Below are 27,464 nucleotides of genomic sequence, written 5' to 3' on the forward strand. Positions count from 1 at the left end.
AGAAAAAAAATATTTATGCTGGTGAATGAGTATTTAGTGAATTCTTTTTTGGCAGTTGTGGGACTTGAATTCAGGGCCTGGGTGCTGTTCTTGAGCTCTTTTGCTCAAGGCTAATGCTCAACCACTTTGAGTCACAATGCCACTTCCATTTTTTGAGTGGTTAATTGGAGATAAGAGTCTCACAGGGACTTTTCTGACCAGATAGCTTTGAACCATAATCTTCGGCTCTTATCCTCCTGGAGTAGCTAGGATTACAGGTATGAGCCAGATCAATGACCAGTGATATTTCAGAGAAGTCTCCAAAAGGAAAGAGGCCTCTGCTTGGCCCTTAGCTATCTAATTTTTTTTTCTGGTCCTGGGGCCTGAACTCTGGGCCTGAGAGCTGTCCCTCAGCTCTTCAGCTCAAGGCTAGCACTCTACCACTTGAGCCACAGCACCACTTCATTGATCTGGTAATAATTCTTTGGTGAGTTGGGTGCTAGTGGCTCATGCCTGTAATCCTAGCTACTCCAGGAGGATGAGATCTGAAGATTGTGGTTCAAAGCCATACGGGGAAGAAAAGTCCCTGTGAGACTCAATTAACCACTCAAAAAATGGAGTGATTTGGAGCACTAATTTGAAAACAGGTCTCTAATTTGTAAGTTGCCATTGGGAAAGTTGTCACATTTACTTCAAAGCAGCCAAAGCTTCTTTTCTTCCAGTAACACAAGTAACACTCCATGCCATTAAATACTCCCTTTTTGAGGTTTCAAGTTTATGATTTTATTATTCACTCACAAAATAGTCGACAAATTATACATATTTAAAGACACAATATGATGTTTCAATATAAATGATCAGGTAATCATCTCAAACACATGTAATTTTGTGTTGGTGAAACATTCAAAATCTTCTCTAGTAGCTATTTTGAAGTATACAATTAATTGTTGGCAATCAGTTACCTCATGGTGCTATAGAATCTTAGAAGTTATTCCTCCTATGCAAGGATACCTCTATACCTATTAGCTAACCCTCTCTCTGCTCATTCCTACTCTTCCCAGCTTCTTGTTAATCACTATTCAGTCTTTTAAGAGATCAACTTTTTAAGCTTCTGCTGTGAGAACATATAAACATACAATTTTTTGAAACATTTTCTTCACTGGCATCAAGGAGAGCAGTCTTCTGAGGTTTTTTTCCTAGCTCATTGATAAATCCTTCTCAATTTTTTGCTGACTCCTCTCTATTTCTTAATGTTAGCATATTTCTTAATGTTAGCATCTCTACCACTTTCCTCTAGTTGCACTAGGTGATTTCAACAAATGCTTTGGTTATTCCTTTAGTATGCCTCATCTCTGAATTTCAGAATGTACCTAGCTAATCAGGTCAAAAATCTAGAGATATCTAAGAGAGATTTAGAGTCATCTAGGAAACATGTAGGATATCCTCCTCCTCATAACCAAGCTACCAGCAGATTCAAATTTTGGTAAATTCAAAACAAGAGTCTGCAACTAATACCTAACCACCTCCCTGATCACCTCTGATACCGATCTAAAACCTTTGGCTAAAGTGTGGTAATAACTTGTCTCTATGCCTGCCCCTGAAATCCTGTAGCTTTCATTCTACATCTGTATGTTCATATATGTCTTTCTTCTCAGTGGCTCTAATGGCTTACATTCCCACATCTGTACCAGGCTGTAATAATCTTTCATGACATGGTCTCTGGCTTTCTTCCCTATTTGATTTCTCACCCTTCTTCTCACTTTATCATTGTATTATAATCTTTCTGACCCCCTGCTACTCCTTAAATCTACCTTGTAAATCAACATTTTAGAGCTTTTTCTTTTGACTTTACCTCTGCTCAGAATGCCCTTTCCCCAAATAGACACTTGGATCATATGCTTTCTTCACTAGTGTCTGTGCTGACATCATCTCCTCAAACAGGTCTTCTCTAAGCCTTCTTATTTGCAGTACCAGGCCTCTCCAAAGTCTATCCCTATTCTAGGCATTTTATGAATTGCACCTAGTATGAAATGTTTGCTTAGCTTGTTATTGTTTGTCTTCATTGGATGCTAAGCAATATAAAAGCAGGTATAAAACTAGCACAAGAAGAACCTGATACAGGGGCTGGGAAAGTGTCTCAGTGGTAGAGTGCTTGCCTCACATACATGAGGCCCTACGTTCAATTCCTCAGTACTACATAAACAGAAAAAGCTGAAAGTGGTGCTGTGGCTCAAGTGGTAGAGTGCTAGCCTTGAGCTGAAGAGCTGAGGAACAGTGCCCAGGCCCAGAGTTCAAACCCCACAGCTGACAGGAAAAAAAAAAAGAACCTGGCACATGGTAAGAAACTCAACAAATGTTAATTCAATAAATGAGTAGATATATAGGATTTCTAGTCTGAACATTTAATAATACAGTTTTTGTTTTAATGGAAAGGAGGGAAAAGGAAAAAGGATCTGGTCTTAAAAGACAAATTCAGGTTCATTCTACTAAAATTACGTCAATTTTATTTAAAAAGAAAAGAGCTATTCCGTAATACTAAAACAAAATTTCAGTATAAATTTTCAGCAGGGTATTCTAGCTGCTGCTATCAATTTTTTTAAAGTTCAGAATTACTTCTAATAGCAAAGCAGTAATTAGTTTGTTTAAGCCTCAACATTTAAAAACTTGGCATATAGATATATACCCAAATAAAATAAAACAGAACAGTTTCATGAAATCAAAACAATATAAACAGAAATGTCTTCTTCACTCTCCTGACAATCTTCTCCACTTCCTTCCCTCATCAGATTGCTACCAGGAAGCCATCAGCTACTAAGGGCTTTGCAAATCCCATGTGTTATACGCCATTCATTTGGTACTGGTGCTGCTGTTCATTGAACAAATTAGTAATATCCTGGAGATTTCAAAGAAGCAGCTGGCCAAATGGTTGGCATAAGTGCATATGGGTTTACTGCTACTATGCATTACCTGTTATCTTTTAGCAATGCAACTTATATAGTATATGGGAATGTGACAAAGCTCACCCCAGAGCAAATGTGACTCTTCTTGATGGAAAGAGCCTCTGGCGAGGAAGAGGGCATTTTTCATTAGTAGACAGGGCTGCGTAATACTTGAAGACAATAGTCAGTTTATAAAACAGTGAAAGCATCAACTTTCACTTAATGTCGATCACTTTGGTTATACTCTCTTACTGGGGGGGCATAAAAACGTTGAACACTACTTTGTATGAAGAGTTTCAAGCCTTGTAACCCTTCTGAAAATAAATAGTCCAAATACTTATTCCATTTCTGTCCCTGTAGTAAAGAGAAAGGAAAATTATTTACTGAATATGTATACTTACTCTCTATTTCCCTGGGAAAAGTTCACAGCATCTGGATACATCCAGTTAAAGCATGCCCAGAAGGGCTAAGTAACATTCATTCAAACCAGAAAGTACTTATAGTTCAAGGACTAAGTATCTCTTTAATTATATTGGTAAAAAATTATCTGGTCAACTGAACAAAATATTGTGAAATGGAAATATGCCATTATCTTATGCCCTAGACATTTAACATCCCAATAGATAATGCAGTGGCAGGCATTATTTTATTATTGCCTGCAGTACGTACACAGCAGGCATTTCTATAATAATGGGCCAACTGCATAGTATTTTGTTAAATCAGCCTCATGACTACCATCATGCTTCATATACATGAGCAGTTCATGCTCACAACACCAAACATCAAATAATGGAGTTACCTCCCAGAGAGAGTGAAGAATAAAAGTCACTGGAGATGGGTGTGAGTGGCTTACACTGGTAGTCCTAGCTACTCAGGAGGCTGAGACCAGAGGATCATGATTCAAAGCCAGCCTGGGCAGGAAAGCCCATGAGAATCTTACCTAAAACTACTCAGAAAAAGCTGGAAGTGGCACTGTGGCTCAAGTGGTAGAGTGCTAGCCTTGAGCACAAAGAGACTCAGGGACAGGGCCCAGGCCCTGAGTTCAAGCCCCAGGATCAGAAAAAAAAGTCACTGGAATGACTCCAGAAGGCAAACATTTCACTTTGACTTTGTAGAGGCAGCAGAGTTAATATTTGGATAAAAGGAAAGATATTAAATCTTTGGATGAATTTATCTACATAAAATCTCTGATCAGGATAAAGATAAATTTATTTACCCGAATAGTGTCTACATTTACTGCCTTTTCTTCAGGGTTTTCCTTTAAAAAAAAAAGGAAAAGAAAAATGAGAAGAAATGGAGAAGAAAATATGTGATTAGCAAAAATCACCAGAAAGTTCTGATAGTTCTTCACTCATTTTACCAAGTGCTACTCCTACCATTACTCTTGGATTCCTGTTGACTGAACCCCTATAGTACAAATAAAGGGAAAATAATTGACAGTGAATAAATGCAGCATCCTTTAGCTAATATATGGCCTTACTGTATTCTTATTCTGTCCTTAGTTACTAGGGTAGAGATGAAGGGTCTTAGAAGAAGGCTTTTTCTGAGGAATGTGATCCTTCACATGAAGGATGAAGAACTTTTCTAAAGCAGGCTATGTATACAAGATTTCATGAAACTTGAAAGCTTTTTTTTTTTGGGGGGGGGGGTCCGGTCGTGGGGACTGAACTCTGGGCCTGGGCACTGTCCCTCAGCTCTTCAGCTCAAGGCTAGCACTCTACCACTTGAGCCACAGCGTCACTTCCGGCTTTTTTCTTTTTGCTTATGTGGTACTGAGGAATAGAACCCAGGGCCTCAGGCATGCAAGGCAAGCGCTCTACCACTGAGCCACCTTTCTAGCCTGAAACTTGAAATCTTTACTTGTCTATTCTCTGGCTTTGCCTATCACCTAGTATAGTAGGTGTTAATAAATCTTGCCAGGCACTAGTGGCTCACACCTGTAATCCTACCTACTCAGGAGGTTGAGATTTGAGGATCACAGTTCAAAGCCAGCCCAGGCAGCAAAGTCAATAAGATGCTTATCTCCAATTAACCACCAGAAAACCGGAAGTGGCTCTGTGGCTTAAGTAGTTAGAATGCTCACCTTGAGCTGAAGAGCTCAAGGACAGCACCCAGGCCCAGAGTTCAAGCCCCACAAGTGATAAACAACAACAACAACAACAATAACAAAACCAAAGTCACAGAACTCAAGGGGAAAGGGGTGAAAAACTATAGCAGTGGAGCCCATTGGGCATGGATGAAAATGAGCTATACAATTCATGGGTGGAGATGGGAGGGAGGGACTGGGAGAAGGTGAAGGAAGAGAAGATGCTGTATGAAAAGAAATGCACTCATTTCCTGATTCATGTCATTGTAATCCCTCTGTACATTACCTTTATAATAACAATCAAAGTACCTTTATAATAACAGTAAAGTAATTTAAAAAGAAAAAAAACCTAATGTCCTTTTCTTATTTCTCACTTTCATTCAAGCTATCATCAAAGTCCTCTGTGTTCTACCACTGAATGGACCTTAGAGTAGTCCACATCTATCTCCAGTGCCACACCACTTTTATAAAAATGACTACCAATGTCTCTTGTCTAGACTCCAGCAATAGTCTCCTGGTTGGTGTCCCTGCTTCCACACAGGCCTCCTTTCAGAACCCATCCTCCAGAAAGAAGCTAGTGGTGTCTGTTAACCATCATCTCAGAGCACATTACAACCCTGCTTAAAAACCTTTCAACTGCACTCTTGAACAAACCTGTTAAGACAGATGGCTCCTGTGTCTCTCCAAATTCAGTTCCATTCTATTCTCTCTCTTGCTTGTTAAGCTCTAAACTACACTGTATCATCTTCCTTGAAACTTTTGAGTCATTATACTGTTCCATGGCCGGGAATGCTCTTGCTCTGCCTACTTCCAAATTGGCTCATTCTCATCTTTTACAAGAAGCCTCAGATTAAATATCATCTTCCTCTATAAAGCCATCCTTGATTAAATTCCACTGCCAACTCCAGAGCTAGTTATAATCAACCTAGTTTATTCCTTTATAGCATTCATCAAAATTAAAAATAATTGCCAGGCCTAACATACTCCTGTAATCCCAGTATTTGGGAACTGAGGTAGGAGGATCACAAGTTCAAGGCCAACCTAGGGTATATTACTAAATTCCAGGCATGCCTGGCCAATTTAGAAAGAAAGACCTTATTTTTAAAAGAAATTAAAATTATTTCTGGGTGCTGAACTAGAGGTGTAGCTCAAGTAGTAGAGTGCCAGCCATAAGCCAAACAGCTGAATGAATTCAAGCCTCAGTACCAGCAAAAAAAATAAATAAAAAAGGAATAAAATATCATGTTTACACATTTATGAACTAGATTGAGATATTAATTATCAAAGCCCATTTATTTCACAAAAGAGACCAAGTATTAAATTCTTTTTAATGGAAATGTATACACGCTATCTATGGTACATTCTTGTCAAACAAAAATATTAAATTTTTAATCAATTCTCACCAAACCCTTATCTAACTAGCAATTTACAATAAATAGTAGGGTCAGAGGAACATGAACACTATACAGACAACCTATAGACCTACTCCTCAGCAACATGGGCAAAACTGGCACAAACTGTATTGTCGAGCACTTAATAGTTTCTGGAAATTGTCCTAAGTGTATATAATCAGTGTAAAAACACCCATTTAAAACATCTAAGGGCTAAGAGCATGACACAAGTGGTAGAGTGCCTACCTACTCAGCACTAGTTTCTGAGTTTAAACCCTAATACTGCCCCCTCAATCTACTAAAACAGTGTCTATGCACTTGAGCCATGAACCTGCTCCTTCCTGGTGAGTATGGCTAAAGGTTCAGACTTCCTTCTTCCATGTAGCAGGCCTCATTCATAGTAAAGGGCTGTGACTCAGCTGCAACTGGCTGAGAACACTGTGGCCATGACTATCTTCCCTAGCAATCTCACTGGGCAGAGATTCCATGCTGAAAAGTACACCCAAACACTAGAAGCTTCCGTATTTCCCAGGGCCTAATGGCTCAGAGATATTATTTCCAGAGAACTAATCCATAAAAAGTGAGCTGAAAAGCTCTCTTCAAAGGAAATTTTATTTCAAACAGGGTACAGGAAAGTCCAAACCTAGGTATGTCCTAGAAAACAAGTCCCTTATCTTAGAGAAAGAAAGTAAACTATAACTGAGCTAGCTCATCAGGAAGAACCAGATAAAGAACAATTAAGATCCCTCCTAGGGACAGACAAACCTTATAGACTGGCCTCAAAAACTATTCTTGCCTGAATTTAATTCAGTAAGACAGCTGAGCAATTTGTGTCTCAGAGCATTGATGAAAACAATAAAGCAAGTGGCAAGTAATTAGTGCAGCCTAATGAACAGGTTGTAATACCAAAAACAAGCACACACCTTAGACTGAATAGGGGAAGAGTCAGAGCTTTTAAAACAACTAATATTCCAGGGTGATTATTTGCATGCCCAATAATGACCAAAACAAGATGAAATAGAAATCAATAACAAAGGGACTAGGGATGTAGCTCAATAGTAGAGTACTCACTTAGCATGTGAAAGGTCTGGGTTTGAACCCCAGCACTGCAAAACAGAGCAAATACAGCTCTTTCTTTTGTGTCTGGGGATGTAGCCCAAGCATAGATCACTTGCTTAACCCAGGTGCAGAGAACTGGATTTGATTCCCAGAACCATAAGAAAGAAAGAAGTAAGAAGTCAATCATAGAAATTGGGGAAATTCACAAATGTGTGAAAATTAAACACCACATTCCTAAAAAAACAAATGGTAAAAAAAATCAAAATGAAAATGAGAAAACATTTTGATATCAATTTCTATCTATAAATGCCTATATTATAAAAAGGAGGACTATCAAAACTAAGGGCAGTGCTATATGCCTGTCGTCCCAGCTCCAGAGGCAGGAGACTCACTCAAAATCAGTTTGGGACTAGCCTGAGAAAAGTAACAGGACTGCATCATTTTTTAAAGGAAAATCTCAATTCAGTAATCTTATCTACCACTTTGAGAACCTAAAAAATAAATCTAGGTCTAATGGTACACATCTGTAATCTCAGCATTCAGGTGGCAGTGGAGCTGGAAACAGAAAGTTGGCAAATTCAAAGCCATCTGGAGAAATGAGAGAGGGGAAGAGAGAGGGAGAAGGAGAGAGAGTTAAACCAAAAGCAAGAAGGAAGTAAATAGTAAAGATCAGAGCAGAAATAAATGGCTAAGTGATGGTAGTATGGCATTGAACTATACATATACTTTTTACTTATGTATCAAGAACAGTAGAAAAAAGTGAAATCAAAACTCAATTCTTTAAAAATATTAATACAAATGTTTAGCCAGACTGAATAAGCAAAAAAAAAAAAAAAAACCTAAGAATATTTGGGGCTGGGAAGGTGGCTCAGTGGTAGAGTGCTTGCCTTGCATGCATGAGACACTGGGTTCGATTCCTAAGCACCACATAAGCGAAAAGAAAAAAGCCAGAAGTGGCGCTGTGGCTCAAGTGGTAGAGCGCTAATCTTGAGCTGAAGAGCTGAGGGACAGTGCCCAGGCCCAGAGTTCAGGCCCCATGACCAGACCCCCCCCCCAAAAAAAAAAACTAAGAATATTTGAATTACTAAAGTCAGAAATGAAAAGCTGGGAAACTAACAACCTCACAAAAATCAAAAAAGGTGGTTTAGTAATCTCAATAGATTAGATCACTTATATGAAGTGGGTAATTTTGAAAAACACTAACAATTGAGAATAACTGGAGAAGAAATAGGAATGAACCTATAATAACAAAGGTAATTAGAAATTTTAAAACTTTCCACTAAAAAATAGCAAAACCAGATGGTTTCAATGCCAAACACTTTAAAGAAGAATGCCAATACTTCATCAAGTTTTGTATAAAACAGGAGAAGAAAGCATATTCTAAGCTCAGAAAAGAGAAATAACCAAATTCATTCTCAAACCAAAAACATAAGGAAAGCCAACATGCCTTATGAATATAAACACTGAAACTTCCCAGACTACTAACAAAATCTAGCAACATATAAAAGGATTTATTTTTTAGACAAAGTGAGATTTATTCTAGGAATGCAAACCTGGTTAAGTACTAACATCGATTCATGTAAGACATCCTAGGAATAGACTAGAAAACAAAAGCCATGTGACCATGTTTGTAGATGTAGAAAAGGCATTGTACAAAATTTAATATTCATGAAGGATAAAAAGGAAATGAAAAATTCAAGGAAAGTTCTTCAATGACAAAGGCATCCAAAGAATCTTTTACTATATGGGTGTCAAACTGAAATGATCAAGGACCCACTCTGCAATTTGTCTTCAACATTATATCTAATCCAGGCAGTGCAATTAGGCAAGATAAAAAATAGGTACTCAGATTTGAAAACAAGAATAAAATTATCCTTGTCTACAAATGACACAATTTTTATAAAGAATATCATAAGAAATCGACTAAAAAGCTCTATCTAAAAATCATTATACAAGCCGGGCGCCGGTGGCTCATGCCTGTAATCCTAGCTACTCAGGAGGCTGAGATCTGGGGATTGTGGTTCAAAGCCAGCCTGGGCAGGAAAGTCCATGAGATTCTTATCTCCAATAAACTACTAGAAAACTGGAAGTGGCACTGTGGCTCAAACAATAGAGCACTTGCCTTGAGCTGAAGAGCACAGGGACAGCACCCACGCCCAGAGTTCAAGCCCCACGACCGACCAAAAAAAAAATCATTATACGCATATTAACTGCATTTTTACACAAGAGCAATCAGCAATATGAAAATTAATTTTAAGGGCTGGGAAGGCGGCTCAGTGGTAGAGTGCTTGCCTTGCATGCTTGAGGCCCTGGGTTCGATTCCTCAGCAGGACATAAGCAAAAAAAAAAAAAAGCCGGAAGTTGCACTGTGGCTCAAGTGGTAGAGTGCTAGCATTGAGCTGAAGAGCTGAGGGGCAGCGCCCAGGCCCAGAGTTCAGGCCCCACAACTGGACCCCAAAAAATTAATATTAAAAGCAAATCCATATATTATAATAACACCATAAAAATTATGGTGCCAGTAATCCTAACTGTAGGATCACACCTGTAACCCTAACTACTCAGGAGGCTGAGATTTGAGGATCGTGGTTCAAAGCCAGTCAGGGCAGAAAAGTCTGTGAGACTCTTTTCTCCAATTAAACACTGCCCCTCTTTCGCCAAAAAAAAAAAAAACTAGAAGTGGAGCTGTGACTCAATTGGTAGAACACTAGCTTTGAACAAAAAAGGCCCTGATTTCAAGCCCCAGAACGTGTGTGTATGTGTCTGTGTGTCTGTGTGTATGTGTGTGTGTGACCAGACAGTACCATTTCAAGCCCCAGAACCTGTGTGTGTGTGTGTGTGTGTGTGTGTGTGTGTGTGTGTATAGCACCAGACAGTACCCAGGCCCTGATTTCAAGCCCCAGAACCTGTGTGTGTGTGTGTGTGTGTGTGTCTGTGTGTGTGTGTGTGTGTGTGTGTGTGTGTGTGTGTGTGTGTGTGTCTGTGCGCATGCGCCCAGGCCCTGATTTCAAGCCCCAGAACCAGTGTGTATGTGTCCTTGATTTCAAGCCCCAGAACCTGTGTGTGTCCCTGATTTCAAGCCCCAGAACGTGTGTGTGTGTGTGTCCCTGATTTCAAGCCCCAGAACGTGTGTGTGTGTGTGTGTGTGTACCTCATTTCAAGCCCCAGAACCAGTGTGTGTGTGTGTGTGTGTGTGTGTGTCCCTGATTTCAAGCCCCAGAACCAGTGTGTGTGTGTGGCACGTGTGTGTGTGTCCCTGATTTCAAGCCCCAGAACCAGTGTGTGTGTGTGTGTGTGTGTGTGTGTGTGTGTGTGTGTGTGTGTGTGTGTTTCCCTGATTTCAAGCCCCAGAACCAGTGTGTGTGTGTGGCACGTGTACACACACATACATGCATGCATGCACACACAGACACACAGAACACTAAGGAGGACCTAAATGGGAAGGCATCTGATGCTCCCTCCTTGAAACGAATTAATATCATTAAGATAGAAGTACTACCCAAATTGAGCTATAGGTTCAAAGCATTACCTATCAGAATCCTAGTGGTATTCTTTGGAAAAACTGACAAATTGGTTGAATGCTGGTGGCTTTCATCTATAATCCTAGCTACTGAAGAGGCTGAGTTCTAAGGACCGAAATTTTAAGCCAGCCTAAGCAAACAAATTGGACAGACTCATCTCCAATTAACCAGCAAAAGGTCAGAAGTAGAGGCTTAACTCAAGTGGGAGAATGTTCAGTTCTTAGGGAAAGGGGCGAGCAGGAGTATAGGCCCAAAGTTAAAAGCCCCAGTACTGGCAAAACCCCCAAAACAACAAAAAACAAAATAAAAAACAACACTAGGACAAGTTGGTTTTAAAATTCATAGCATTTCAAGGTACTGAAACTTAAGAGTGAATCCTGATGACTTGGGTTAGGCAACTATATTTTACGTTTGATCACAAAAGTACAAACAGGACAAGAAAAATATAAACTGACTTCAAAGTGAAATGTTTTATGCTTAAAAAGATACCAATATAAAAATAGGAAACAACTTTGCCAATTACATATTTAAAAAATTTGTCTTGAATATGAAAAGAATATTTACAACTTAATTAATAAAAGGCAAATAACCCAATTAAAAATGACCCAAGGGCCAGGCACTGATGACTCTTGCCTGTAATCTTAGCTTGGTGGGAGGCTGAGATCTGAGAATTGTACTAACCAGCCACTTGAAGCCAGTCTGGGGAGACAAGTCTATGAGACTCTTATCTCCAATTAACCACAAAAAAGCTGGAAGTGGAGCTCTGGCTCAAGTTACAGAGAGCTACCCTTGAGCACAAAAGCTAAGAGACAGCCCCCAGGCCCAGAGTTAAAGCTCCAGCACTGGCAAAGAAAGCCAAGGATCTGAATAAGTATTTCTCAAAGAAAGTAGATAAATGGTCAATAAGCACAGAAAATACTTGCTGTATGTCCCAGCATGATCTGGAACTTTACAATTCTGCTTCAGGTGCTCTACCATGTGAGCCATACCTCCAACAACCTGTTAAGGGACTTTTGAATTCAGGTTTTTTAAAATAGTTAAAATAGTTAAAATCCCACTGTTTTCACCAAGGCACTGATCAGATTTAAAATGACAAGCTTAAGTCCTGAAAGAAGAGACACACTCCCTCCCTTGCCCACATATTATCAGTCCATTAAATCCAAAATCTTCTTTGGCTTCAAGTCTACATTTCCAATCTTGCCTAGAAAGTCTAATTTTTAGGGCTTCCTTTTCTTCAAATGCCACATCATGCCATTCAGCAGAACTATGCAATCATTCTTCTATCGTATTTTTTTTAATTTTATTTTATTTTATTTGAGAACATACTGTACAGAGGGGCAGGATAATGCATACATTTCTTACCAAGCATTGCAGCCTCCTCCTTTGTTTACCCTTCACCTCCCTTCCCAGCCTCCCCCCTCCCCCCACCCAATTATACCCCCCTCCCCCTCCACACCGACATTGTAATCTTCTATCATATTTTAACTGTTATCTATTCTAATTTTACCACACTGTATCACAGTAGTTTATCTACAAGCCTGTCTCTGCCATGAGACCAAAGACTCTTACAGAATGGAGACTTACTTAAGCTCATTAGTCTCCAAAGCCTAACCCAATGACCAAAATTTAATTAGTACTAAAATATATGGAACATATATCTTCTAATACAGCCACTCCTAATTTGTAGCAATTCCTATTTTTTCAGGCACAGTACATAAAAAACTACCAAATATCCAACTCATTTACTCTTACCTGTAGCAAAAAGGAAGCAGCATAATTTAGTAGAGAAGGATGAAGAACTAAATTTAAATTGCTCTTATACTCTGTTACTTTAGCTTTTCCTAGGATGTGGGGTTCAATATACATTTCTTTCTTGAAAGGTTTGGATGTCCACAAGCAACCAATCATGACTGTCAAATAGTTATTAAATTCTTCACAGGTCTTGCTGCTGAAATTGAACTCTGATTTTGTCTAATGGAAAAAATAAAAATTGTTATTATCTCTTCTCCCTTTACATCTCACTGTCAATAGGCCATATATGTCTATTCAATTTCCAAACAGTGATTTAAACACAGAGGTTTACCATTCATACCTTTTTTTTTGTCAGTTGTGGGGCCTGAACTCTGGGCCTGGGCACTGTCCCTCAGCTCTTCAGCTCAAGGCTAGCGCTCTACCACCTGAGCCACAGCACCACTTCTGGCTTTTTCTGCTTATGTGGTGCTGAGCAATCGAACCCAGGGCCTCATGCATGCAAGGCAAGCACTCTGCCACTGAGCCACCTTCCCAGCCCCACAATTCATACCTTTTCCGACATATCCTTTTTCTTTGCAGCAGTCATGTTATCACGATATCTAATAGTGAGAACAAATACAATGAAGCATTCAATATTCATTTTTGTTTTTGGTTCCGGTCGTGGGCCTGAACTCTGGGTGTGGGCACTGTCCCTCAGCTCTTCAGCTCAAGGCTAGTGCTCTACCACTTGAGCCATAGCACCACTTCCGGCTTTTTCTGCTTATGTGGTGCTGAGGAATCGAACCCAGGGCCTCAAGCATGCAAGGCAAGTGCTCTACCACTGAGCCACCTTCCTAGCCCTCAATATTCATTTAGATGTAACTCTTTTGTAAAAGAAACAAAAAATACTCTGTAAATGTAAACATAAACAAATGAGAACATAATAAATACCCAGTTGTCTAGTTGAGGATTTTATCCTTTTTTTAGTATATTATCCTCAACGAATTTAAAAACACAAGAGGCCCAGTAGCTGGGAGTGTGGCTCAAGTGGTGGAGTGTTCATTTAGCAAACATGAGGCCCTGAGTTCAAACCTCAGTACCATCTAAAACAAACAAAAAAGAGGTGGGTTAGTTGGTGTGGCTCAATGAAAGCATGCCTAGCATGCATGAGGCCCTATGATTCCATCCTCAGCACTACAACAAAAATAGAGGCTGAAAACTGAATTATATGGTTAGGGGTAAAGCTCAGTGGTACAACACTTGCTAAGAGGACTTGTGTTTAATTCTCAATACTGCAAAAACAACTGAGTTGGAAATTTAAGATGTGCACTTGATCTCTGTAAATTATACCTCAATAAGGAAAAAAACAACAAACAATATACTTCTAATATTTTACTATAAGAAAAAACACAAATAGATAGCTGGGCACTGGTGGCTCATGCCTGTAATCCTAGCTACTCAGGAAGCTGAGATCTGCATATCACAGTTCAAAACCAGCCCAGGCAGGAAAGTCCATGAGACTCTTATCTCCAATTAACCTCCAGAAAATTGGAAGTGGCACTGTGGCTCAAATAGTAAAGTGCTCATCTTGAGCTGAAGACCTCAGGGACAGCACCCAGGCCCAGAGTTCAAGCCCCATGACAAAACAGAAAGATAAATAGAAAAGAAGGAAGGAAGGAAGAGAAAGAAAGAAAGAAGGAAGGAAGGAAGGAAGAACGGAAGGAAAGAGAGAGGGGAAAGAAAGAAAAAGAGAAAGAAAGAAAGAAAGAAAAGAAAGAAGGAAGGAAGGAAGGAAAGAAAGAAAGAACGGAAGGAAGAGAAAGAAAGAAAAGAAAAGAAAGAAAGAAAGAAGAAAGAAAAAGCAAGCAAGCAAGCTAGTTGGGTGCAGGTGTCTTAAACCTGTAATCCCAGGTACTCAGGAAGCTTAGATATGAGGATTCTGGTTCAAAACCATCCTAAGCAGGAAAGTCTACGATACTTATTTCCGATTAATTACCAAAAAAGCTGGAAGTTAAACTGTGACTCAAGTGGTAGAGTGCCAGCTCTTAGTGAAAAGCTTAGGGACAATACCCAGACCCTGAGTTCAAGCCCCAGGACTAGCACATGCACACATGTGCACACATGCACATATACATATACACATACACACCAAATTGAAGGGGAAAAGAAAAATAGAAATTGAATAATTTTGAACTATATTTTTTTGGGGGGGGGGTCCGGTCGTGGGGCCTGAACTCTGGGCTTGGGCGCTGTCCCTCAGCTCTTCAGCTCAAGGCTAGTGCTCTACCACTTGAGCCACAGCACCACTTCCGGCTTTTTTTTTCTTTTGCTTATGTGGTGCTGAGGAATAGAACCCAGGGCCTCATGCATGCAAGGCAAGCACTCTACCACTGAGTCACCTTCCAGCCCCTGAACTATATTTTAAAAGAGGATAAATGTGGTCAAAATAGACTGTTTTGCAGCTATAAAAATAGAACAAGGAAATCTGTTGAAATTGTTTTGGTGGTAGAGGGGGTGGAATATATTGGAAATATATTGGAATATATTGGAAATGTGTACAAAAGTAACAATGAAATCCCCCTCTGTATAACTAATATAAGTTAATACAAATGCCAAAAAATTCTAACAGAGACTTAAAAGTCACTAAAAGTGACTGATATAGAACATGTTTTCAGTATGTGAAAAAAATACAAAAGAAAAAGTAAAAAAAATGCACAAATGCAATTTTTCTTGCCTGACAACTATTACTTACTAGTTTTGAAATATGTTAACCTTGACATAGTTCTACAAGCTATACCAAAATGATCTATATGGATTGAAAATAGTAAGTACAATCCATAAGTGAAAGAGAAGATCAGAAATAATACATGAGTTCACCTAACAGGCAATAGCTCCTCTTATATTCTGAAAAATGTTCTTACATGAATACTACATATATTTAAGCCAGTTAGCCACAAATATTAATTTCTCTTTAAGACATAGAAATTCATAATTGAAGCTGAATACATCAGTACCATGGCACACTGGTCCTTAACTATGATTTTTAATATCTATTTCCTATAGTGAGGTATTTGAAAATAATTCAGGTATCCTAGCCTCACAGTGGAAAGGACCTCTCCGAAAGTAGGACATTTCTTTACTTACATAGGTCTTGGTAGAAAATAAAAAGGAATTTTTATTGTATTAAGGTTAGAAGATGAGGACAAAATTATGATGTAGTACCCATACATTGATCAAAAAAGGCTTGTACCTGTGCATAATATAACAGAGCTGGTTCAAGATACTGGTATCCAGGCTGAGAAGTGCAGAATAAAAGATCCCAGGAGGAAGCAACATCACTAATGGAAGGTTATAATTTATATATATGTCACACACCTTTTGGGAAAAGTAATAACATCAGTCTATAGATTATTCCCTAGAAATCAATCAAGTTTATCTAAAGAACAATAATATAAGCAATAATATAACATTAGATTTGGACCTGCTCAATTCCAAATAAAGCAGGTAGTTACAAGTCTGTAAAATGTACCTCATCAACCTAACCTAACTATAGAAAATTATTTCGAATACCATTATCTTTAAATCTTTCATTTCTGGGTGGGGAAGAAATCTTAAGATTTGATAACAAAATGCTGAAATAAGGATACAGGATGACCCACTGTAACAATGAGATGTACAAGACAGAATGTTGAAAATGAACTTTACAACTTTTTTTGGTGGGGGGCAGCTCGGGAGAGGAGAGGGAGGAATTGGGGAGGTGGGGAGGAAAGGGATGGTAGGGGAAAAATTAAAAGGAGGTGTAACAATGCTCGATAGGAAATGGACTCATTACCTTGTTCAGGTAACTGTAACCACTCTGTACAGTATCTTTACAATAAAAAACATATATTAAGAAAAAAAGATTTGATTAATAATGGGATCATTTCTTTCTCCTTAAGTCCTTTCAATATTACCTTGTAAGTTTGTCAGCCTGGAAAATGAAGGACTGCATGCTTCTGAGAAAATGTGTAATATAAGACAACTAGGTATTAGTGAAGAAAGGAAGCAGGAAAAATGTGAGTATAATGGATATTTCATGGTAATAGTTCTGCCCAGGGTGAATAATAAAAAAAAGATGACTAGAATTATAAAGGCCTCGTGTACTAGAAGAAAACAGGAGTTGAAAGGTGAACATAATGATAGGCTGGGAGAGTGTGGCTCAAGTGGAAGAAAGCTTGCCTAACAAGCTCAAGTCCATGAGTTCAAACTCTACTACCACAAAAAAAAGAAAGAAAAAAGGTAGATATAAATATTTGACAAGAAAAATGACATTTTCAGGTTTTACCAGGGGTTGGAGATTATAATAGGTATACTGATGTGGTATCTGACCAAATGTTACACTTTGTGTTATACTAATCAACTATTCAAATAAAAATGGAATGATTAATTTCAGAACATTAGGCTATTTTAACTATGCCAACACAATCACAGCCTCCCTGCCTGATGATGTACATAAAATTTAAATAATAGTCTAGTAAACAGCTATCACATAAATCTAACTAAGGAAAGTGAACTATGTCCTACCTTCTCATAAAAGTCCAAAATGAAATGCAGTAAGAAAGCACTATTATTCTCCAGGCGCAATGCTATTGTGGACAGCCATCCTACGTATTCAATCAGTTTAGACACAGAGATGATGGATGCACCCAAAGTCGTGTCCCTACAATAAGAAACATAACATTCACAATCTGAGCAGCAAAAGGCTTGCAGTTACATGGGTGGAAATATCACAAAGAACCTACATACACTTTGTACAACCAAAATATGCTAATAAAAATGAGTAATGAAAGAAAAATAAGTGCTTATAGTCTCCAATCTACAAGTAGATAATAGATACAAAAAGAAGATGATAGAGGGCTGGGAAGATGGCTCAGTGGTAGAGTGCTTGCCTTGCATGCATAAGGCCCTGGGTTTGATTCCTCAGCACCACATAAGCAAAAAGAAAAAAGCCAGAAGTGGTGCTGTGGCTCAAGTGGTAGAGCACTAGCCTTGAGCTGAAGAGCTGAGGGACAGCGCCCAGGCCCAGAGTTCAGGCCCCATGACCGGACCCCCCCCCAAAAAAAAAAGATGATAGAGATTTGAAACTATCAATGCTCCAATTTCAATGAAGTAATTCACTTAAACAAAATCAGTGATTAATTACAAAACTACACTTAGCTTTTGGAGAATGAGTCAAATCGTCATAGAATACCATTAGCAACAATACACTACAAGTAAACATGGGAAAGAAAAGAAGCTCTAGACAAACTTAAGATAATGCTACCATTGTCTAAGGATCCTAGCAATAGCATATTTATTTCCAATAACTGATAAGGATCACAGCAGGAACCTTTTGCTTTTCTAACAACTCATAAGCACTGAGCCCTAGCACTCCTCAATTATAGGAATCATTGAGTGAGAGTTACTTAAAGCCAGGTGCTGATGGCTCATATCTGTAATCCTACCTACTCAAGAGGCTGAGATCTGAGGACCATAGCTCAAAGTCAGCCCATTCAAGAGATTCTTATCTCCAATCAACCAGCAAAAAGTTAGAAGGAGGTGTGGCTCAAATGGTAGAGTGGTAGATATGAATGAAAAGGCTGGGCTGTGAATGTGGCTTAGTGGTAAAGGGCTTGTCTAGCATGCATGAAGCCCTGGGTTCAGTTCCTCAGTACCACATAAACAGAAAAAGCCAGAATTGGCACTATGGCTCAAGTGGTAGAGTGCTAGCCTTGAGCACAGAGAGGCTTAGGGACAGTGCCCAGGCCCTGGGCTCAAGCTCCAGGATTGGCCAAAAAAATCAGAATAAAACTTTAAAAAATGATAAACCAGAAACAAGAGAACTAATCAATTCCAAGCCAAAACAAAATATTCCAGGCACTGATGGCTCACACCTGGCTGAGATCAGGAAAGTCCATGAGATTTTTATCTCCAATTTAACTACGGAATAGCTGGAAGTAAGGGTGTGGCTTAAGTAGTAGAGCACTTAGCCTTGAGTGAAAAAGCTAATGAAGGACAAGGCCCAGGCTCTGATTTCAAGCCCTAGCAGGCGTACAAAAAAAGTGGTTCAAAAGGATAAACTTGTGGTACCAAGCAGCACTGCTGCCTACTGAATGAAAACTCAGAACACAAATCAAAATGCAGTTGTTTCTCAATTCCTCCTCTAAAAATACTGCTATTGCCTGGTGCCGGTGGCTCACACTTGCAATACTAGCTACTCAGGAAGCTGAGATCTGAGGTTCGCTGTTCAAAGCCAGACTGGGCAGGAAGCCCATGAGACTCTTATCTCCAATTAACCACCAGAAAACTGGAAGTGCCGCTGTGGCTCAAAGTGGTAGAGCACTAAGCCTTGAACGGAATTGCTCAGGGACAGTGCCCAGGAACAGAGTTCAAACCCCACTACAAAAAAAATAGTGCTACAAATACTTTGATCAGAATTCAATTCAGTGCTGAAACTGACTAAGCAATTGTGAGGACATTTTTCATTCTTTTAGTAATAACTAAATCAAGATATTTTATATTCTCTGTAAATCACTGAACAGAGTTTTTCTAAATCACACAGGGCCTAAAAGAAGTAGTTCAATCCGTCTGTCTCACTCCTGCCTTCCAATCCATTCTTAAATAGATTTAGGAAAGACCTATATATGTGAAATCTTTTACTCATTGATTTAGATGGTCAACAATGGTTGTACACAAAAAACATATGGAATAATATACAGTTGCAGAGCTTGAGAGATTGATTAATTTACCAGGACCCATTGTCATAATAAGTCAGTATGAAAACAAGTAGGGAAGGATTCGGAGACTGTTGAACTGGGCAGCATCCATACATTAGCTGGCTACTTTCAAAACGGATGTGTTTGTGTTCAAGCCTACGCTTGAACTCAGGGCATGGCCACTGTCCCTAAGCTTTTTTGCTCTAAGTGAGTGCTCTACAACTTGAACCATAGCTCCACTTCTGGCTTTTTGGTGGTTAACTGGAAACAAGTCTCACAGACTTTCCTGCTCAGCCTAATTTCACTTCAAACCATGATCTCAGCCTCCTGAGTAGCTAGGATGATGGGCATGAACTACTGATACGTGGCACTCCCAAACTGATATTTAACTATGAATTTTGGCAAGATTTGACAAAGAAGTCTCAAATAGCTTAAAAATAATGATTACTGCTCACAACATTTCTTTTTGTCATGTTGGGGATCCATCCCAGATCCTTCATTCATGCTAGACAAGTATTGTATGACAGAACAACAACCAGACTTACAACTTCTAATTTTAAAGTATTTCTCCACAGGAAACTACTGGTACCTTAGATAAATCAATTCATTGTTCAGGACTATCCCTAATTCCCCACTTACTGCAGAACATTAAGCTTCCCTAGAAGCTACCTATTAAATGATGATAGCACTCTCCTTCCTGTCATTGTGACAACCAGAAATGTCCCTGGGGAACCACTGCTGAGGACAGTTTTCTACCCCTTTCTTCTGGTGATCTATAACTTCAACCTTTTGGCCAGTCATACAACAGAAATACAACATCACATCCATATCTCCAAAAGGAAATAACAACTTAAAAGCTATACTGTGTAATTGCAAATACTATTGTGACAAGTAAAGTTAACTATCTGTGTAATAATTTTATGGATTTTAGAAAACATTACTCCTTTTTAGATATTCCCCTCAAATTTATGACACTAATAAAGAAGGAACCCATAATTTTTGGAATGATATATAGAAATTGTACCATACCAGAGACTTCCATTGCCTAATTGACCTAATGTTATAGATCCAAGCATACCATATTTAATAGAATTTCTTAGCAATAGTGGTTCTTAAACTTTAGCTTCCACCAGAATTGGAGAGATGTTAACTCAGATTGCTGGGATAGCTCTAGAGTTTAACTCAATAGAGCTAAGAAAGAGCCTGAGAATCTGTACAAAATGTCCTCACTACCCACCAATGCTGTATTTCCTTCTAAAAGTGACCAGACATATTTGGAAACATTACAGCAATGAATATGACAAATTAAAAACAATTTACATACCCTCAAGGAGCCTCTATTCTCCACTCTACCGACATTACAGATCGCTAGAGGAATAAAACCATAGGCCTAGTTGCGTGCCAGTGGCTCATGACTTTAATATTAGCTACTTAGGAGGCTGAGATCTACGATCATGGTTTGAAATCACCCTGGGCAGGAAAGTCCATGAGACTCTTATCTCTAATTAACCACCAAAAAAAAGCCAGAGGAGGAGCTGTGGTTCAAGTGGTAGACCGCTAGACTTGAGCAAAAAAGATCAGGGACAGTGCCCAGGCCCTGAGTTCAAGCCCAGAACTAGCACAAAAATGTATACATACACACACACACATGCACACAAATATGCGTGCCTACATGCAAGCCTGAGCTCATTTTTTTAACTATAAAGGGAATCTGAACAATGTTTCCACATTGCAACCAAAACTTAGGGGTATTTGAACATTGTTAGATATATAAAGATACTAATAAATATTGATTTTTAGGTATCATAATGGTACATTTTTAATAACTGAAATGGTATCTGAGTTTTGCTTAAAAATAATTCAAGTGGAAGGTGAACGAAGTTTAGCTGTGAATTGACAACTATGGAAACTAGATGCAGGCACCCAAGGGTAACATGGTACCATTTATTCTACTTTTCATTAGGTTTGCAATTTTCTATAATATAAAGTTTTTTAAGTGCTAAGAGATGATATAGCTGATAAAAGAATATAGGAATAGCCAAAGGTTCTTTGGCAGAAAAAATCAAAACAATCAGATTATGCAGAAATTCAGTCATCTACTTGACCTCATATATGGTATATACATGTGCACATCTGAGGGAAGCTAAGAGGAGGGCACAGAATCAGAGGGAAACAGGAAAAAATACAACAGAGGGGCCCATCAGCTACACTGGACATGGGCAGCCATGGGAGAGAGGAAATGAGAGAAAGAGGGAACAATTACACTACGCAAAAGGAAAGAAATGTACTTATCAACCAATTTGGAAGAAATAGCTGTAGTGTCAAAGTTTGTAGAGTCCATAAATTTTATAGGCCATGATAATATCAACGTGCCTCATGAAGGTTAAAATATGTTTGTGACTTTAACTAAATATTACTATCCCACAATACTATGAAATTTGTGAAATTTATGTAATTATGTAACGTCAATAAAAATTATTAAAAAAATTCAGCATCTACATAATAGAAATCAGGTTCTTTTTTAACTCTAATTAATGCATATAGGCAAAATATACAAGAAGAACATAAAAACATAAAGTTGTGCAGCAAAATTACCTTGGAGATTCTTCTAACCATCCTCCAAGTTGGTTTTAGATATAAAAATGCATTTTATAAAGTGAGTCACACTGAATGAAAGTGGAAAATTCAAATCTCAGCTCTCCAATATTTTACTATATTAAATTCTGTCAAGTTGCTTACAGGAGAAAGGATAATTTCTTGTTTTATATAGTAACAGCTTGAATTAACCTTTCTCTCAGACTTGTGGGGAAGAGTAAAATATAACAAAAAAAAACTTTCAGAAAATTCCTAGTTAATTCCTAATTTATGTAAAAGGATTAGGCCTCATGCCACACTATTAAACACCGTATGTAAACGTTTTGTATTGATCATCTCCTAGGAGGACAGTGAGACAACTTACAGAGGACTGCATGTCATCGGACTCTGGGGGACGTCCATAGAAAGCCACAACAGCCAATTCTGAAGCAGTTCTTTCAGACTCTGAAGAACACTACACTGAGGGCAAGACAAAACAAAAAAAAGTCACTCATAAAATCATTCAAATTTGTGTTCAGAACTAGGAGAAGATGAGATGTGGAAGGGACTGTGGAGATGACTACATCCAACTTACAAAAGGTGCTGCTCCAACCCATCAGTTCTCAGGAGACAGGTGGATACCAATGCAAGTTTATTTTCCTATATTTCCTACAAGAAACTCTCCAAGAGGACTTCCCCAACTTAACCTAGAAGCAGCCATTTCTCTGAATTACATTTCTTTAAATCAAATATTACATCATCAAATAAAAACATTAAATTTCTTGTCCCTTCCATTATTTAAAAAGGTGCTAAAAAATGTGCTAAGAGTTTCCCGCTCTTTTTACCCTAGGGTCCACAACTACAAGTTACTCTATTTTTTGAGAATAATAATGTGACAATTCTAATCTTTCCTTTCTCAGCCCTTTTCTTAATTTCCCAGGGCCTTATTCACATATAAACAAATACAGTTATGATAGGCACCAGTAGCTCATGCCAAATTCTAGCTAGTCAGGAGTCTGATACCTGGAGGAGTGCAGTTTGAACTAGACTAGGCAGAAAAGCCTATGAGATTCAATCTCCAAAATAATCAGTAAAAACTAGGCTATAGGCATGGGTCAAGTGGCAGAGCAGAGCAAGCAAGCAAGCAATTATACTCTGGAAAAAAAATTGACACCATATATTAGGGTTAAAAATATGTTCAAGCCAGGTGCCAGTGGCTCATGCCTATAATCTTAACTTCTTCAGGATACTGAGATCTGTGGAACACAGTTCAAATCTGTCAAGACAGGTAAATCTGTGAGACTCTTATCTATAACTATCCACCGGAAAGCCAGAAGTGGAGCTGTGGCTCAAGTGGTAGAACACTAAATTGAACAAAAAAGCTTAGGGCTAGCACCCAGGCTCTGAGTTCAAGTCCCATGAGTTCAAGTCCCAGGACGTGTGTGTGTGTGTGTGTGTGTGTGTGTGTGTGTGTGTGTGTGTGTGTGTGAGAGAGAGTTCAAGTCCCAGGACGTGTGTGTGTGTGTGTGTGTGTGTGTGTGTGTGTGTGTGTGTGTGTGTGTGTGTGTGTGTGTGTGTGTGTGTGTGTGTGTGTGTGTGTGTGTGTGTGTGTGTGTGTGTGTGTGTGTGTGTGTGTGTGTGTGTGTGTGTATGTGTGTGTGTGATACCTCTTGCTTTTTCATACTCTCGGTTCCAAGTACCCTGATATTATTATTAGTTTTGGCAGGACTGGAGGTCAAACACAGGGCCTCGAGCTTGCTAGGCTGACACTCTACTACTTGAGACTGCTTGCTTCCAGCTCTACTTTTTTCTGTTTATTTTGAAGTATAGAAAACTTTTCTCCCGGGGCTGGGAAGGTGGCTCGTAGTAGAGCGCTTGCCTTGCATGGATGAGGCCCTGGGTTCGGTTCCTCAGCACCACATAAGCAAAAAGAAAAAAGCCAGAAGTGGCACTGTGGTTCAAGTGGTAGAGCGCTAGCCTTGAGCTGAAGAGCTGAGGGACAGCGCCCAGGCCCAGAGTTCAGGCCCCATGACCGGACCCAAAAACGAAAAAAAAAAAAGAAAACTTTTCTGCCTTGACTGGCTTCAAACTACAATCCTCCACATCTCAGCCTCCTGAGTAACTAGTATTAAAGGCATGAGCTATCAGCACATGGCTCTAAGTAAGCTACACTTACTGCTCAACATAAATATTCAATATAAATGTCACAGGAAGCTTTTTTGCTTTGGCACTACTATATTCCCACAGGCATGTACAGAATCACACATGTAAACATACCTACTTTGGGAGACTGAAATTTGGAGGATTGAGGCTCAAGGCCAGCTCGGGCATAGAACAGTAACCAATAGCTGGACACTTGTCATCCTAGGTACGCTAGAAAACTGAGTTCAGGAAGATTGTTACTCTAGGAGTCAAAGCACCAAAGTATTCAAGATTCTACTTTAGTGGAAGTTACTGGGAGTGGTGACAAGGTCTATCATCCCAATTACAGCAGAAAGCAAAAAGATAGCATCAGTGTCCCAGTACATGCCTAGACAGAAATTGAGATCCTTTTACAAAAATAACCAGCACAAAAAAGCTAGAAGTGTAGTTCAGCAGTACAGAGCCCTCCTAGCAAGTGAAAAGACCCTAAGTTTAAACTGCAGTAACCACCAAAAACACCCACCAAAAATATGTAGAAAATACTATGATTTTGAATTGAGTAATGCAGTATTTCAAAGCCCAGGTCTGAAAGAATCAGTTAAAAAAGCCCTGCTGGAGAAAATGAAGGAGGGGGTAACATTGTTCAAAAAGAAATGTACTCATTACATTACTTATGTAACTATAACCCCTCTGGACATCACCTTTACAATTAAAAAAAATACTGCTGAAATAGGGAGAAAGCAAGGGAAGGGTTGACATTGTCAAAAAAATGTACTCTTTACTTATGTAACTATAACCCCCTCTGTATATCACCATCATAATAAAAATAAAAGAAAAAATTTAAAAAGAAAAGCACTGCTAAAATATACATTTGAAATCATGTATCACTGGTAATGGAATAATACTTCTTACTAAAAGTGATGAAGATGGGGGTTGTTTGCTTTACCTTGAAATAAACAGTTGAAGTAAAAAAGAGAGGTGCCAGATGGTCAAATAGAAGTGGCTTTATTTCTAGGAATTAAAAAATACAAGATTACTCAGAATCATCTCAGTTATTTACACTGAATTAAATGACTCCAGTTTTTATGATACATACCAGAGAAGCTGCTAAAAGGAATCCAGCTCATGAGCTGCAGAAACTGTGATCGGCAACAGATACCATCCCAGAGAGGAAAGCTTTTATACAGGAATGCTTCACAGGAATAAAACCCCTCCTGAAACATTAATTAATACAGCTTTACATGGGACTCTTCAATCATTACTTCCTACAGGGCCAGTTTCTTTTGTATTATAGTTAATCCATTCTAAGACCAAATTTTGTCAATGATATAATCAAAACCTTAAGATAAGTACCAAACTTTTCTCAGTAAAAAGATGAGAAGAGCAGGACACCAGTGGCCCATTCCTGTAATCCTAGCTATTCAGGAGACTGAGATCTAAGGACTGCAGTTCAAAGCCAGCCCAGGCAGGAAAATCTGTGAAACTCTAATCTCTAATAAACCACCAGAAAACCAGAAGTAGCACTGTGGCTCAAGTGGTAGAGCATTAGCCTTGAGCTGAAAAGCTGAGAGACAGCACCCAGGCCCAGAGTTCAAGCCCCAAAACCAACAACAAAAGATGAGAAGATTAGTATTTCAATATATTACCATCTTTGTTAACAGAGTCCAAACATTATAAAGCTTAACAAGTGGGAAGGAGATAAAAAATAACCAACATTTTAAAAATAAATGAAACAGCCAGGCACTGGTGGCTCATACCTGTAATTCTAGCTACTCAGGAGGTTGAGATCTGAGGATCACAGTTCAAAGCCAGCTGGGGCAGAGACTCTAATCTCCAATCAACCACCAGAAAAAACAGAAGTGGTGCTGTGGCTCAAGTGGTAGAGAACTAGCCTTGAGCTTAAGAGATGACTAGCCCAGAGTTCAAGCCCCATGACTGACATAAATAAATATATATATACATACATGCATACATACATACATACATACTAAACATTATTGTAGAATATATACAATAAATTGAACAGTCAATACAATGTGTAGAAAGTTATTTAAGGGGGCTAGAATTTCATTAGCAGCCATAAACCAAATGCAAAGTCTGACAGAGTTCCTAGTGTCTAGGTTACTTATATTTCCACTAGATTAAGGACCCAGAGCTTCCCTTTATTTCCTTTCAGCCTTAAGTATGGCATATATAAAAACTCTGTCCCACAACTTCATTTTGTGACAAATTCTTTGGACAATGTTATCCATATCAAGGCTAAAATCTACACCTTTAAATGATGAGTCCTGGGGCTGGGAAGGTGGCTTAGTGGTAGAGCGCTTGCCTTGCATGCATGAGACCCTGGGTTCAATTCCTCAGCACAACATAAGCAAAAAGAGAAAAGCCAGAAGTGGTGCTGTGGTTCAAGTGGTAGAGCACTAGCCTTGAGCTGAAGAGCTGAGGGACAGCACCCAGACCCAGAGTTCAGGCCCCACGACTAGACCCCCCCCCCAAAAAAAATGATGAGTCCTAAATCTCTATCTCTAGCACAAATCTTACTTCTGAGCTCTAGACTCATCTTACTACCTACTGGCTATGATACCTCACAAGTATTGTTTAAATCAAATTTATTTTTCCTTCCATGCCTGTTCCTCCTATATTCTTTTTCTCAGTGAACACTATTCATCTTCCTAAGCAAGAAACCAATATATCACCTAACACTGCTTCCTCTATCCTACTATAATCACTCAGATGCAATGAATAAACACTGACTGAGCATCTTTTTTGTACTAGGTACCAAGCTTAGTACTTGTACATGAAGAAAAGTTAGATATGGCTTCTGCCTTCTGGGAGTTCAAAACATGTGAGAAATTGGGTGCTGGAAGCATCCCAATAAAGAGAAGAATAGGCAGCAATAGAGGCATATAAAACAAGGAGTAAGTTTTTCATAAAGCTCCTGGACAGTACTGATACATGAAATGCTATTTAAAATCACTGAGGGTTGGTTACTCACGTTTAATAGTCCATTTGCTAGACCATATTTGACATTCAAAAATCTTTGTGGTTGCTGGATGTGGTAACACATTCCTATAATCCCAAAACTTAGGACAATGAAGCAAAAGGATCATGAGTTCTAGGCTAGACTGAACTATATAGTGAGTTCTTACTTCAAAAAACGTTGCTATTAAGAACACAAGTAGATAAGTGTCAGTGGCTCATGCCTCTAATCCTAGCTACTAAGGAGGCTGAGATCTGAGGATCATGGTTTGAAGTCAGCCCAAGCAGCAAAGTCCATGAGACTCCTATCTACAATTAACTACCAGTAAACC

General features: G+C 38.9%; 1 protein-coding gene across 3 annotated transcripts in view; it reads right to left on the reverse strand.

The window, feature by feature from the left end:
• Window positions 1-773: 773 nt before the first annotated feature.
• Cenpi (centromere protein I) overlaps window positions 774-27,464 on the reverse strand; it is a 53,175-nt gene continuing 26,484 nt past the window's right edge. For all 3 annotated transcript variants that reach the window (XM_070040073.1, XM_070040074.1, XM_070040072.1), the window contains exons 13-21: window positions 25,250-25,367; window positions 25,100-25,164; window positions 22,397-22,491; window positions 17,267-17,402; window positions 15,954-16,078; window positions 13,275-13,323; window positions 12,725-12,943; window positions 4,135-4,176; window positions 774-3,272 (exon numbers count right to left, since the gene is read on the reverse strand). In XM_070040073.1, coding sequence (XP_069896174.1) covers window positions 3,138-3,272; window positions 4,135-4,176; window positions 12,725-12,943; window positions 13,275-13,323; window positions 15,954-16,078; window positions 17,267-17,402; window positions 22,397-22,491; window positions 25,100-25,164; window positions 25,250-25,367 — 984 coding nt within the window. In that variant the 3' untranslated portion in view covers window positions 774-3,137. The remainder of the gene's footprint in view (window positions 3,273-4,134; window positions 4,177-12,724; window positions 12,944-13,274; window positions 13,324-15,953; window positions 16,079-17,266; window positions 17,403-22,396; window positions 22,492-25,099; window positions 25,165-25,249; window positions 25,368-27,464) is intronic.

The sequence above is a fragment of the Dipodomys merriami genome, unplaced genomic scaffold, assembly GCF_024711535.1.
Source record: "Dipodomys merriami isolate MVZ:Mamm:240054 unplaced genomic scaffold, mDipMer1.0.p SCAF_3, whole genome shotgun sequence".
NCBI classification, from domain to species: Eukaryota; Metazoa; Chordata; class Mammalia; order Rodentia; family Heteromyidae; genus Dipodomys; species Dipodomys merriami.